This window comes from Pongo abelii, chromosome 9, assembly GCF_028885655.2.
Source record: "Pongo abelii isolate AG06213 chromosome 9, NHGRI_mPonAbe1-v2.0_pri, whole genome shotgun sequence".
Lineage (NCBI taxonomy): Eukaryota > Metazoa > Chordata > Mammalia > Primates > Hominidae > Pongo > Pongo abelii.
Genome location: NC_071994.2, coordinates 56,269,689 through 56,283,238, shown reverse-complemented (window position 1 = coordinate 56,283,238; position 13,550 = coordinate 56,269,689). Strand labels below are relative to the sequence as shown.

The following is a 13,550-nucleotide window of genomic DNA, read 5'->3' as shown; positions in this document are numbered from 1 at the left end:
CAGTAGCACAATCTCGGCTCACTGCAACCTCTGCCTCCCAGGTTCAAGCAATTCTTCTGCCTTAGCCTCTTGAGTAGCTGGAATTACAGCTGCGCCACCACACCCAGCTAATTTTTGTATTTTTAGTAGAGACGGGTTGTTGGCCAGGCTGGTCTTGAACTCCTAATCTCGTGATCCACCTGCCTCGGTCTCCCAAAATGGTGGGATTACAGGTGTGAGCCACTGCACCAGGCCCCTTGGGCTTCTTTATACCATGGTAGTCCCAGGAATTTCTCACATGCTGGCCAGCTTCTCCCAGAATAAGCTTTCCAAAGACCAAGGTGAAAGCGCCATTATTTCTTATAACCTGGTCTCTGAAACTGAAACATCATTTCTTCTACATTCTAAAGGCTATACAGGCCCAGGCCAGATTTATTGTAGAGGCAGACAATACAAGGGCATGAATACCAGGAGGCATGATTCATTAGGTAGACCGGCATCTTTGGAGACCAGCTGTCATAATAAGACTTTGTGATATAATTTTCTACTTAAAAATACCCACCTCCAGCCAGGCATGGTGGCTTATGCCTGTAATCCCAGCACTTTGAGAGGCTGAGGTGGGCAGATGACCTGAGGTCAGGAGTTCAAGACCAGTCTGGGCAACATGGTGAAACTCTGTCTCTCCCAAAAATACAAAAATTAGCTGGGCATGGTGGTGCATGCCTGTAATCCCAGCTACTCAGGAGGCAGAGGCAGGAGAATTGCTTGAACCCGGGAGGCGGAGGTTGCAGTGAGCTGAGATTGCGCCACTGCACTACAGCCTGGGTGACAGAGTGAGATGCCATCTCAAAAAAAAGTAAAACAAAACAAAACAAAACCCACCTCCAACATATCATAATGGGAAGTTACTAAACTAATAGGTTAGTGGATTTCCATTGCTGGAAAACATTAGGAATCAGAGAATTCCTTTAATTGGGTGAAAATCTACCCCCCTGTAAGTTCTGTCCAGTGGCTTTACTTCTTTCCTCTGGGGGATAAGAGGGTGAGTCTAATTACTTTTACAATATAGCACTGTGGTTGAAAGGTCAAAATCTGCAGTCAGGTGGATCTGGGTTTAAATCTTGAAATTTTACCTAGTTGTTAGTAAAGTTCAGAGTTCCTTGTGTTCTTTTCCCCCACTGGGTTCCAGTAAGAGCTGGGTTGGAGAACATAACTTTAGATTATTACTTCCTCCTGCATATCTCCTCACCATTCCCACTGCAACATAATGGAAGACAATTACAGGCATAATCACCAGCTCTGGAGGAATGTGGAACATTTTGCCTAGTGCCTTGTGCTGAATTATCAAACCTATTCCTGTTCTGCCTAACATTACCTGGGACACACTAGTCAGAATAGCAACACTTCTTACCTATCTGATCCTGATTTCTAGAAAATAGAATGCGAGGCCTAGGTATTTGTGTTAATGCTTTATTTATTCTTTGGTGGTCATGGGAGTGGATAGAGGAAGGGGAAAGGTATAGTCCTAGGAATGCAAGAGTGAGGCACAGACAGAAGGAAGTATGGCAGGAAAGGCAGGAGAGCAAGTACAAGATAGTGCATCACAGAAAAGTCAAAACCCCACAACAAAGCACAGCTAGCTTTGTGGGGCATCTCCTGAGAAGGTGACAGAAATCACTGTGTCTCAGAAAAGACCATCCTCGCAAGTGCTCTTACTTACATTGTTTCATTTTCTTTTCATCACACCTCTGGGAAAAAAGACAGGAATATATTTTAAAGATTGAAAATAATGAAGCGTTTAGAGACTTGCAGAAGCACTCAAGGAGATACTAATAAAAGAAGAGCTTGAATTTTGTTCTTTATGGAGGCCTGGGAAGGAAAGATATTCCCTATATTCTGTCTCTCATTGGCCAGACTGTACCCTAAAGGTTAGCTTCCTTGAACCTCCCTATTTTGATTCCCATTCTTGCCCTCTTGGCTGCTGTGGGGAATGCCAGAGATTCCATGAGTCCAGGTGGTCTGGTGGGCATGCAGGTGTGATGGTCTGTCTGCATCAGTGGGTACTGGGTGTAGGGGCTCTCCACTCTGTGGCAGGGGCAAGGATGGTGTGATAACAAGGGCTTTAATGATCTCTTAATTGACAAGGAAGCTCCCAGGGCTGGGAGTAGGGGAGCAGGTGGGGTGGTCAATAACCTATAGCTGGCATATTATCACACAAGGATGTTGTGTGGATTAAATGGGATAAAACACATGGAGAACTTAGTAGAGTGCTTACCACAAAGACCATCCTCAATAAATGTGAGCTATTTTTGTTATTCCATATGACCATACATGTCCTCCTTGAATTTAAGACCGATACCATGCTTTCTGAACATTGTTTTACTTCTAGGAAGGGAAAACAGTTGGATTCTAAAATCCTTGCTTTTGTCTTCGACTTCAGGGAAAGCTGGGATGATTAAAGGCAATTTTGCTCACTGTGGTGATGGTCCCAGAATCAGCCATAACACTTAAAATTAGCAAATCCTTTTCCATTTTGAATGGAAGCTGTGGGTGACTCTAGCAAGGGTCACTATTGTGTTTCGATGTCTATTATCAAAGAAGAGCCAGGCAGACACCATTTGAGACCTTTAGAAGATATGGGCATGGATTTGAATGCCAGCTTATTTAAATACCACTTACTACTGTTACTGGCACATTGCAGTTGCTCTACACACTTGGGTTCATCTTTTACTGTTTTTTTTTATGTATAATTTAGAAAGAAGTTGGGGCAGACAGATTATTCTCTTGCACAAGTAGTGTGTGTGTGCATGTGTGAGAGCATGTGAATAATTTTATTCTGTGCAAAAAAGTTATTTTCCCATTTATTGTCTTTCTATAGTTATTTACTAGTTATTTTGTATACCAGAAAGAGTTATTGACAATAATTTTTATTATTTTTTGAGCACTTATTGTTTTCCAGGCACAATTTAAAGCATCGAAAACATATTTATCTCGGCCGGGCGTGGGGGTCAGCACTTTGGGAGGCTGAGGCGGGTGGATCATGAAGTCAGGAGAGATTGAGACCATCTTGGCCAACATGGTGAAACCCCGTCTCTACTAAAATACAAAAAATTAGCCGGGCATGGTGGCGCATGTCTGTAATCCTAGCTACTTGGGAAGCTGAGGCAGGGGAATTGCTTGAACCCGGGAGGCGGAGGTGGCAGTGAGCTGAGATCGCGCCACTGCACTTCAGCCTAGTGACAGAACAAGACCCCATTTCAAAAAAGAAAAACCATATTTATCTCACGGAAACCTCATAATAATTCTGTGCAGAAGGTAATACCCAGATGTGAAAATCAAGGCACAGAAGAACAAGGCCACACACACAGGTAGTGAGTGAGCCAGCTGGGATCAGAACCTGTGTGGTTTGGCCCCACAGCCTCCTCTCTTAGCCTCTCTACTGCCACTCCTGATATTGTTAGACTGACTTGGAAATAATTCTCATTTCTGAATTTTAGAGGGGTAGATTGAGAAGGATCGATTGATCACTTTTCAGTCTATCTGAGAATATCAGATTGGTCAGGCTATGGCCCATTGATTCCCTTGATAAAGGTAGCATTTATAAAAGGCCATGGAAGAGCTTTGGGACATATTTAATGGATATTGTCAGCAGAGAGTGAGGGTAATGGGTATAGGATCAAAGGGCCTCTTATTTCTCCCAGGCAGCTTTTCTCAAGATGTAAGCACTAATGCTCTATGGAATCTGTTGTATGCAATAAATTAAACTTTCTCTTAGGCATCTAAAATGGTATTATGAAAGTATTATCCTTGGGAGGATTGAGGAAATAATTGCTAAAACAATTTTTGATATTCTGTCATTCAGTTGACGAAAGGATGCCTGGAGATCCATCCATTTTCACTCTCCTGGGATCATTTTAAAGCTTCAGCAACACCAATTAGTCAAAAAACAAGCTCTTGTTTCAAATATTTTCACCAAGTGTTTCCAGAAATTAACATAATTTTTTAAAAAAATCAACATGAATAAACTCTCCTAGCAGTCTTATTAATTTTGCCCAATTATTGCTTTACTGCAGAATTTCTTTATCCTAGCAACAATTTTTGACTCGAAGTTGTAAGTTTTATATGTTGTTAGAAATTCAGGTTAGTGCACAATGATTAGTACAGAGCTTGAAAGTGTCTGTATTTGACCAATGACATGGAGACAGCCACTCTAAATGAGAAAGAAAAAAGGAATTGTATTTTTCCACCAACGCAGAACTCCAGGGGTCGTAAAATAACATACCATAATCAGAAAGACTTAAAATGTTAATTATCAGGTACTTCTTACTAGAGATAGTTTTGAAAATAAAGCTATAAAAGGTTTGTGCCTAATTATGTAGCTGGACTAAATGGATTTGGTGGCACTTATGCAATGGTAATCACAGTTCATATTATTTTCAAATTCATGCAAAAAGGTTTGTCTCCATTTAAACATTTGGGATTATGATCTTACTCATTAAATATGTTAAAGGTTGATTAGAATTGTTGACTGATTTAATCAGCAAAGCAAACCCTTTTTATAAAAATAGAAGATTTGTGAATGATTATTTTTAAAAAATCTTCTGTAGCATTTCTAATATTTTGTTTTTACAAAAATATATACTTACACAATTTGGAATATAGAGGGAAAAATGTAAGGAAGAAAATGGGAAACACTCCCGAATCTCACCACCTAGAGATAATCTTTTAACAGTTTGATTTTTGACAGCAAGAGTGAAATTTATTTTAATTGTCTTAGTTTGGGTTCTCCCAGAAGCAGACCCTGAGCTAAGGATTTCAGTACAAGCGATTTATTAAGGTAGTGCCCCCAGGAGAAACCAGCGAGGGTGTGGGGGATGCCAGATGGAGAAGGAGAAGAAACTGAGCAGAGGTACAATTTTAGATGAAAGGTCAGGCATACCGTGATCCCACCATGGGCTCTGGAGCATACATTCTACCCTAGAGATTGTCTCTCTTCAAGGTAAAGAATATCCCATACCATTCATTCACTGGCTTTGGGTCATACGCATGGGAGTTGTAGAACTTGCATGTAACTTCCGACTCTCTGCATTGGCAAAATGGCTCCAGTGCCCAAGGGCAGTGCTCTGAGAGTGACAGAGGTGAGCCAGTTGCAGCAAAGCATTGATAAACCTAGAGGTGCGCACATAGAACTGACAAAAGGATTCAACAGTGTCAGCCACTCTTATTTATGCTAGGAGGCAGCAGATCATGAATAAATATATTAATATTGAAAGATAGACTTAGAGGCAATAATGGTAAGTAATTCAGCATTGTGATTTCATCTACATTTAGCTGCTGATAGTAAGGTTACTAACTTCCATTGATTGGTAATAACTGATTTGATTCCCTGTTGTAGAAAGTAAGGCACATCAGGTAGGGACACTTGCCTTAGGACTGGAGCTAATTTTTGAGGTTAGATACCACCCATCATGGACTGGATTGAGGAGTAAAAATGAAGTGCAGTTGCAAAGTGGGGCAGAGTGAGTAGCAGGATCAATTCTCAGGTCTTACGGACAATTCTAAGATAGTCAGGAGAAAATTAAGAGTTACCTTGGGAAAGATTGGGAATAAAGATAAAAGGAGAAGAAAAGACAAGACTAACAATGCCAGAGGCTGGCCTGTCTGGACTGGAAATTCTGAGAAAGGAGAGGAAGCCATGGTGCAAATAATCCAAAAGATGAGCAGTTGGAAATTTATATTTGACATATACAATTATGTTACTGTTTCAATTTAAGAATGGGTATTCCTGATATAGTGGGAGTTCTTGTCAAACCAGAGAAATGTGGAACCACTGGGATAACAGTCTCATGAGGATGGAAAACTCAGTCTCTCCTGCACCCTTCTTGACCACACACCTTCATCCTATTCTTCCACCTGTGTTGGGAACTACCTTTTGGCCTTAAATGAGACGCCTCTTCTTGAGCTTGCTTCTTGGTTGACTTAAGCATCCCCTTAAAAATGGGAGAGAAAAAGTAAAGGTTTTAGATAAAACAAGGAACTCTCAGCATTTTTAAAAAAAATAGTAATTAATGGAATAATTTTTACAAATTGGCATCAAACTAAATACAGATGCTAGTAATGTCAACCAAAAAGACCTTGGATGAAGTAAGGTCATAAAGATTCACCTTCTGAATATTACACACGTTATTGTAAGTGATTTTATATCTAGGGAAAATCTAGTGCTCAGCTAACTGATCCTCTTTCAGTTCATTCCTGTCTACATGTCTTGGCTCTTTTCTGCTCTTTGCCAGGAAAGTCCCTTCTTCCTTTATTCCACTAATCAAGTTCCCCCAAACGTGGCATCTTCATAATTTCTCCCCACCTGAGCAGAATTAATTATTATTCTATGACACATTATAATACTTTTATTAGAGCACATTTTTAGACTTACTGTGCTGTATGTTTTATGGTTTCTAGTTTATGAGGCTTTATTCCCCCCTCCATCCAAACTGAGAACTCATTAAGAGCAAGGAAGATATGCTGTCTATCATTGGGTTCACAATGCCTGTTATCCAGGGGCATGCCAGAGCTCACATAAGCTCAATTATACATAACTTCCCAACATTGCTTTCAGCGATACCGTGTTAGTAGCTCAAAATCAGCCATCACTGGAGTATTTACGTCAGAAATTAGGAAATGTTATAAATTAGGACCCACCTGACCAAGAGTCGATTGTTAAACTTTTATCAGTGCATTGCCATTAGAATCCTTCTGCTCCATAGAAGATACTTCAAAACTGTTGAATTTGAGGCTTTTAGGATATAGAAAGGGAAATTTACCTTATATTCCAGGGGTCTCATTAATTTAATTTGTGGCATTATCATTTTTAGTGGAATCCCTGCAAGTATTAATTATTGTATGTTGTTATCACTGCAGGCTATTAACAAAGAACGTTATAAGTTTGTTCCATTGACTAAAAATGTGAACATCTTTTTCTTTCCTTAATATTTGGCTTCCAGGGTGGAGTTTTAGTAAAAATTACAGAAATGTGTCCTCCTTTGAACTGCTCAGAAAAGGATCACATTCTTCCTGAGAATCAGTGCTGCCGTGTCTGTAGAGGTAAGTGGGCTTGGTGGTGGGCCATGCTTGGGGTGAGGCTAGGGCTGGCCTTGGGGGGCATGAGAGTTTAATGAATAGTATGATGGTAATAACATGGGTCCAAAACTCTGCGCACTGCTCCTTAAAAAGTTGCATATCTTATTTACCTCTCAGTCATAGTCTCCTCAATTGTAAAATGAGGATAATAATAGTATCTACTTTGTAAGACTGCTGTGAAGATTAAATGGGATAATGTGTAAGCACCTACCATCATGCCTAGCATGTGACAAATGTTCAATAAATGATAGTTCCTATAATAATGCTAATGATAGTTCTTACAATAATAACCATTATCATCATTATTACATTTTTCTCATGAGTGAGATTGGGAAGCATTCTTTTCAGCTCCGTCTGTTGGGCCAGTTCCCATACTCTGGTAGAGAATGATGTATGGTGAATCCTTACTCATAGGTTAGATTGTTATGCAATATTTTTACTCCCTGCAAGGAAAAATGCATCAGATAAATAACACTTGGTTGCTAATTAATTATTTGGCAGAAATGGTTTTGCTTCATCTTTGTGGAATTTCCTTCATCCCTAAATTTATTCCTTATTTAAATTTTTATTTATTATTATTATTAGTTTAGAGTTAGAGTCTCACTCTGTCGCTCAGGCTGGAGTGCAGTGGTATGATCATAGCTCACTGTAACCTTGAACTCCTGGGCCCAAGCAATCCTCCTGCCTAAGCCTCCCAAGTAGCTGGGACTACAGGCATACACCATCACACCCAACTAATTTTTAATTTTTTTTTTTTTTTTTTTTTTTTAGAGACTAGGTCTTGCTATGTTGCCCAGGCTGACCTTGAACTCCTGGCCTCAAGCAATTCTCCTGTCTTGGCCTTGCAAGGTGTTGGGAGCACAGGCATGAGCCACCATGCCCAGCCTATTTTTATTTTTCAATTGTTATATAATAGTTGTGCATATTTTGGGTGTACATGTGATCTTTTGATACATGTATACAATGTGTAATAATCAAATCAGGGTAATTGAGATACCCATCACCTCAAAATTGATCTTTGTGTTGGGAACATTACAATTCTTCTATCCATTTTGAAAAAGACAATAGTTTATTGTTAAGTATAATTACCTTACTGTACTATCCAATAAATTCCTTTTATCTAACTGTATTTTTGTACCCATTAACCAAATTCTCTTCATATTCCCTCCCCCTTTCCCTTCACGGCCTCTTAAATTGATTCTTATGTCTTAAAACCCAGCTCAAGTATCACTTCCTCTCTGCAGCTTCTCACCTAAGCAGAATTAGATGAATTAGGAGAACCTAGGATTTGTTCAAAATCTTAAAAAAAAAAAAAACCAGTTAAACTCATAGGTATTATTTTAAAACTATACCTACCATAAATACTTCAGATTCTCAAATACCCAGTAAGTGATATCCTTTTACTCTGAGCTTTGAAGCTTCCAGAGTTAAGGAGGTCCCTGCAGCATAGCAATTTAGCTCAGGTAACCTCATATTTTGCTTTTTTTTCCTATCTTTTCTGTAGCAGAGGGGTGGCAAAAATTCTTTATAAAGGGTTACAAAATAAATATTTTTGGCTTTGCCGACAAGAGGTTTCTGTTACAACTAATAGAAGAAAGTTAGCAAGAAAGCAACACAGATCATAGGTATATAAATGGGTGTGACCATGTTCCAATGAAACTTTATTTACAAAAACAGGTGGCAGCCTGTAATTGTTGACCCCTCCCTTAGCACCTTCTGGTATATGAAAATGTTGTATGTTTCACCATTGCATGTTTTCAGCTTAGGCTTTCTGTGTTTGGTCATGAGAGCTCTGGGCTTTGGTAAAATTCTTAGGAAAATTTAGTATGTTGGTAGCCAGAAATGGCCCCTAGAATTAGTGATAGGCTATGACATCAGAATATCTTCCTTGATTTATCTGCTTTCATGGCTATAAGATTATCTGCAACTGGTATGCTTTAGAAATACCTAAAGATTGAGTGGAATTTTCAGAGTGATGCATTTATTGGTTAGATAGAATGGTTAGGTAGGTCTTATAATTTAATGCAAAATCCATCACTTGCTATTTGTTGGGGTGCCAAGTGAGACTCAGTTTATGTAAATCCTTTCTGATTTATGGTTTCATTAGAGCAGAATCACTGATTAGGCCACAGAAATTCATGAGGGATTTCATTACCCTGACCCAATTTGCAATAGAACAGGTGCCACTGCTTCTGTTAGCAATTGTCTGGAATGTGTCCATTACCAATGAAGATGCTGAGAGATGTGACATCTCATTGACAAGAAGCAGACATACAAGGTTCCTGTTGCTAGCAAGCGTGGCATTTACCAAACCTGACTCAGCTTTGAGGGAAGAATGGGAGGCAGGAGGAAGACTTCGTAGATTTGATCTTAGGCAGCGCCCATCTATGAAATCGAGGGCTTTCTTTTTCATACCCAGTTCCTTCTCAGCCAGGAAACAGCCAGCTCTTTTACTTGGAAGCTAATTGTTTTCTTCGGAGGTATGTGTGTGTGAGAAAATTATTTTATGCTCTTTGACTGTTCTACATTTGGACAGGAACTAGAGCATGTCTTCAGAAAAAAGGTGGTGGGAGGGTCTTTTCCCGGGAGGTAGGTGAATTAACAATTTGGATTTCTTCTATATTACTCCCATCTCAGAATCAGACTCTGAAGTAAAGGAGGCAGCATTGTTGACTGAGGCCCTTTTCAGAAACATTTACTATCATGACCTGCTTCCTTCTTGTTGACCCACAGCAGAGAGAATCCCAGAACATCCAGCCCACTTGTCCACATGCTAGGGCCTGCTCTTCCCATCAGGCAATCAGGAAATGAAAGGCATATTTAGTGAGATGTCTCTTTTTCATGAAACCCTGCAATTTAAATGACAATTAACAAAGAGCAATACAGATGAGTTCAAGAGTCTGTCATCTTGAACTAAGCCCCCCATGAATTTTGCTCCATATCTCTTAATTCCATCTTTAAAAGTAACATAATCGTCTCTCACAATTTTATGAGAAATACTTTTCTTCTTTATCTTCTGTTTGATTTTTGCCTTTTCCTCTGCATTTCGGAGCGGACTCACAAGAGGAGAAGGGGGTTGGACAATTACTATTCTGACAAGACCTGGAAAGCCCAGCGGACTTCTAAAGCAAATTATTCAGTTCTTCTTGCCTCCTCCCCTTCTCCCCTTCTCTGAAACAGAAAGTAATGAAAAGGCGAGAAACAATCAATTTCTATGTAAAGTGATTTGTATCCTGCATATGGAAAGGCAGCATCGTTTGCTTTGTGGACTGATTGTCCACAGACTGGTTGGCAGCAAGGAAGCAGAGAGGTGGGACCGAGATGAGCTGAAGTGCGTATTTTAGGGAATGAGCACTGTGGTATGCTATAGCTGTACTGCTTCTGCCACCCTGGTGTTATTGATTACAAAAACCAAAGTGGCTGTGGCCTTTCGATACCTGCACCGAAGGCCTTTCAATTAGCATATTTATCATCTCTCTCTCACTGTGACCATCCGGTCATTCGTCTGAGAGAAATTACCCTCTGACGGTATCATTCCTTAGAAGTCTAAGTCAAAACCTTTCTCATGCCTGCCTGGAGAACTTGAAGTTTTCCAAGGTTTATTCTCTTTAGGACTCTGATGAGTCACCTTACCTGGGGAGACCTAGACTGGGAATTTGAGAAAACTTCCAGAGAGTGGATTTTGCTTCTGATCTCAATTGCTTAATTATATAATATCCATAGGGCTCTCCAGTCTTTTTAAAAATAACATTTATTTTAATGATCACATTTTATGAATTGGTTATTTAAATACAGGAGACAAGGTAGGGGTGAAGATATGTTCCAACCACATAGAATGTTTCTGTCATTGTCATGTTAATGAATGAATGATATTATTTTCAGCACTAGCTGATAGGCTTTATATATTTTACATATGAAATAAGGTTAAAACCCATTTTTTCTGAGTTATAACTTATTTCCTCAAGTTATAGCTTGCTAGCTTGATTATGAAGTTAATTTTTTTAAACTGAGTCTTACCAAATTTTCTCATATGGTTACTGTCCCCCACCCCACCCTTTATTGACTAATCAAGATGAAAGATACAGGCTACATCTTTACATTTGATTTTTTTCTTTGTTTGAATTAAACCTAAGACTTTAAAGTTAATAAGAACAGGTTCTGACTGACTTATGTTGTTCACTGTATCAACAAACTGGTCTCCAAGCTAGGGGCTCAGATACCTTGCCTCTTCAAATTTTGTGTCATGTCAAATGTTGTGACTAATTCCCTTGTCCTTTAGGGAAAAATGAACATAACCAAGTAAAAGGCGGTTTAATCCACAGGGCTGTTGGAGCAGCTGGGACACCTGTAGGAGAAGAACTATAGAATTGGTAGGGAAGAAGCACGCAAAGGGAATCAAGGTGATGGATACTGGCAGGGAGAGGCCACTTTGTAGTTTGTGGGGCTCACGGTCTCAGTCATACAACAGCACCACCCAGAACAGCCTTAATCACCACTGCAGCTTTTCTCTGATACCTCAGGACAGTTTGTGCTGGCAACATGAAATTGATTTACCCTCCTCTTTACCTTGAGGTAATGGCTGTAGCAGGAGCCTGCCCACTTGAAGTGTGAGGCCATTAGGTGGAGAAGGGGAGTGTGCACTGGAATAACATCTGGGCTCCTGCCTGGGAAGAAGTAATAAAAGCATCAATATAGACCCAGCAGAAAAAGATTGCTCATGAATTTCTGGTGCTCTCAGTTAAAGGATGAAAAAAAAAAAAAGTCAACAGTATTGACCATGCATTCTCAGGACCACTCCAGGAAAACAGACCCATCATTTGACCCATCCCGAAATTCTTGAGATACTCCTCAGTGTTTTATTCCCTTCATAGTCAGCTCTAATTGTATCTTCAATGTTGCCAATGACGTTGGAGGATTTTGCTGCATGTTTATGACTTCTAGTGTTGGGAAAAAGTTCTTTCCGACATCTGTTCCAAATGTGTTTATCTGTAATTTTAATTCAGGCTCACTTGCCTTTCATCTGGCCTGGACGGAAATTAGTTGAGATTATTTGTACTGTTAAAGATTTTATGCCCTTCAATTAAACCCTCCCTAAGAGGCCTGGCATCAAATGATTTTCCCCCCACCCAGTCTTCCTCATTGTTTCGGGTGAATTTATAATTGAAATGGTTTTAGAGAAAGGATTACAGGGAATTTGAGAAGAAAAGAGACCTGAGAAAAAGGCACTTAATGAGAGTGTAAACTAGTGCCTAAATAGAGGAACTGGCAGTTCACAGATGGACCAGTTCCTCTGCATATTGATAGTTGAGATCTGATCAAAATCCCAGCAACTATGGGCTAAAGTGGACTGGAAAGACAGGGCTGTATGCTCAACTTTTGGGGCTGGGAACAGAGGACAGTCTTAGTGAGTACATGAATTCGTGGCCCTAAACGTGCTACAGTGGATCAAGGTCTATGAAGCTTCCAGAAGGAGGCACATTTTCCCAGAGAGAAAACCTGACACTAAGGCTAGGCTGCCTTAGACCTTAAGGGAAGACCTTTAAATGTTGGCTACTGTAGAAGAAACCAATTGCTTTCTAAGCTAGAACCTGTGAGAGTTGGGAGTTCAGTCTCTATTAGGCCTGTCGTGATGGCCCTACCTTCTGTCCACAAAAGCTTAAGGAATACGCTCACTTTCAAGCGCCCAGGCTTCTCCTATGTTATGTGTATTTGTTGTGGAGTACATAAAGGCATCCAGTTCTCATAAAAGACCTTTTGGCCATATCCTTCTTAACCAGTCCATGGGTGGACCTGATTGTACATCTGAGGCACATGGAATATGCTGCCCTCACTATACCATTGCTCCTTATATGAATTTCGAGGTTGGGTAAGCAGTAGTGAATGTGAGAGGTATTGACATTCCAAGATTTTAGAATAGAGGACTCTGGAGTGCACTTTTAGATTGTCCAGGTATATAATTTCAAAGGTAACCTGCCTGACCTGCTGGGGTATACTTTAGGGGCAGGAGATTGAGGAACTATCAGCGACCCATTTATTCCTTGTTGTGGAAGAAGTTACAGGAGTGAATCATAACGATGTATGTCCATCATTGGCTGCAAAACCAAGAGATTAAGCAGAATCAGTGATGATTCCTCGAAAATTGTAAACAACATAGAGTGGGATTTGGAGAGTGGCAGTGTGGGGGGCCTCAGTGTAATAGGCAGAGCTTATTATATGCAGATTAGGCTAGTGAATTTAATGAAAGTAAATCATTTTACTAGTGTTACTGGTCATTCATGGCAACAGAACCCGATACAGGACCACCACGGCATCCAAATTTTAGGCTGCTTCCAACCAGAGGAGAAAGTGTGACCCCAACATTTACATTTTCTTTCATTAATTTCTTTGTACATATCATGGGCCCATGCTGCTCTAAGCATTTGTAACTCTTATTCTTT

General features: G+C 40.0%; 1 protein-coding gene across 7 annotated transcripts in view; it reads left to right on the top strand.

Moving 5' to 3' along the window:
• Positions 1–13,550, top strand: part of LOC129048673 (protein kinase C-binding protein NELL1-like) — a 462,277-nt gene that overhangs the window by 284,043 nt on the left and 164,684 nt on the right. For all 7 annotated transcript variants that reach the window (XR_008511202.1, XR_008511203.1, XM_054524597.2 and 4 more), the window contains one exon: positions 6,978–7,077. Coding sequence is in view for 5 of the 7 variants with exons in the window: in XM_054524597.2 (XP_054380572.1) it covers positions 6,978–7,077 (100 nt within the window). In the remaining 2 variants the exon portion in view is untranslated. The remainder of the gene's footprint in view (positions 1–6,977; positions 7,078–13,550) is intronic.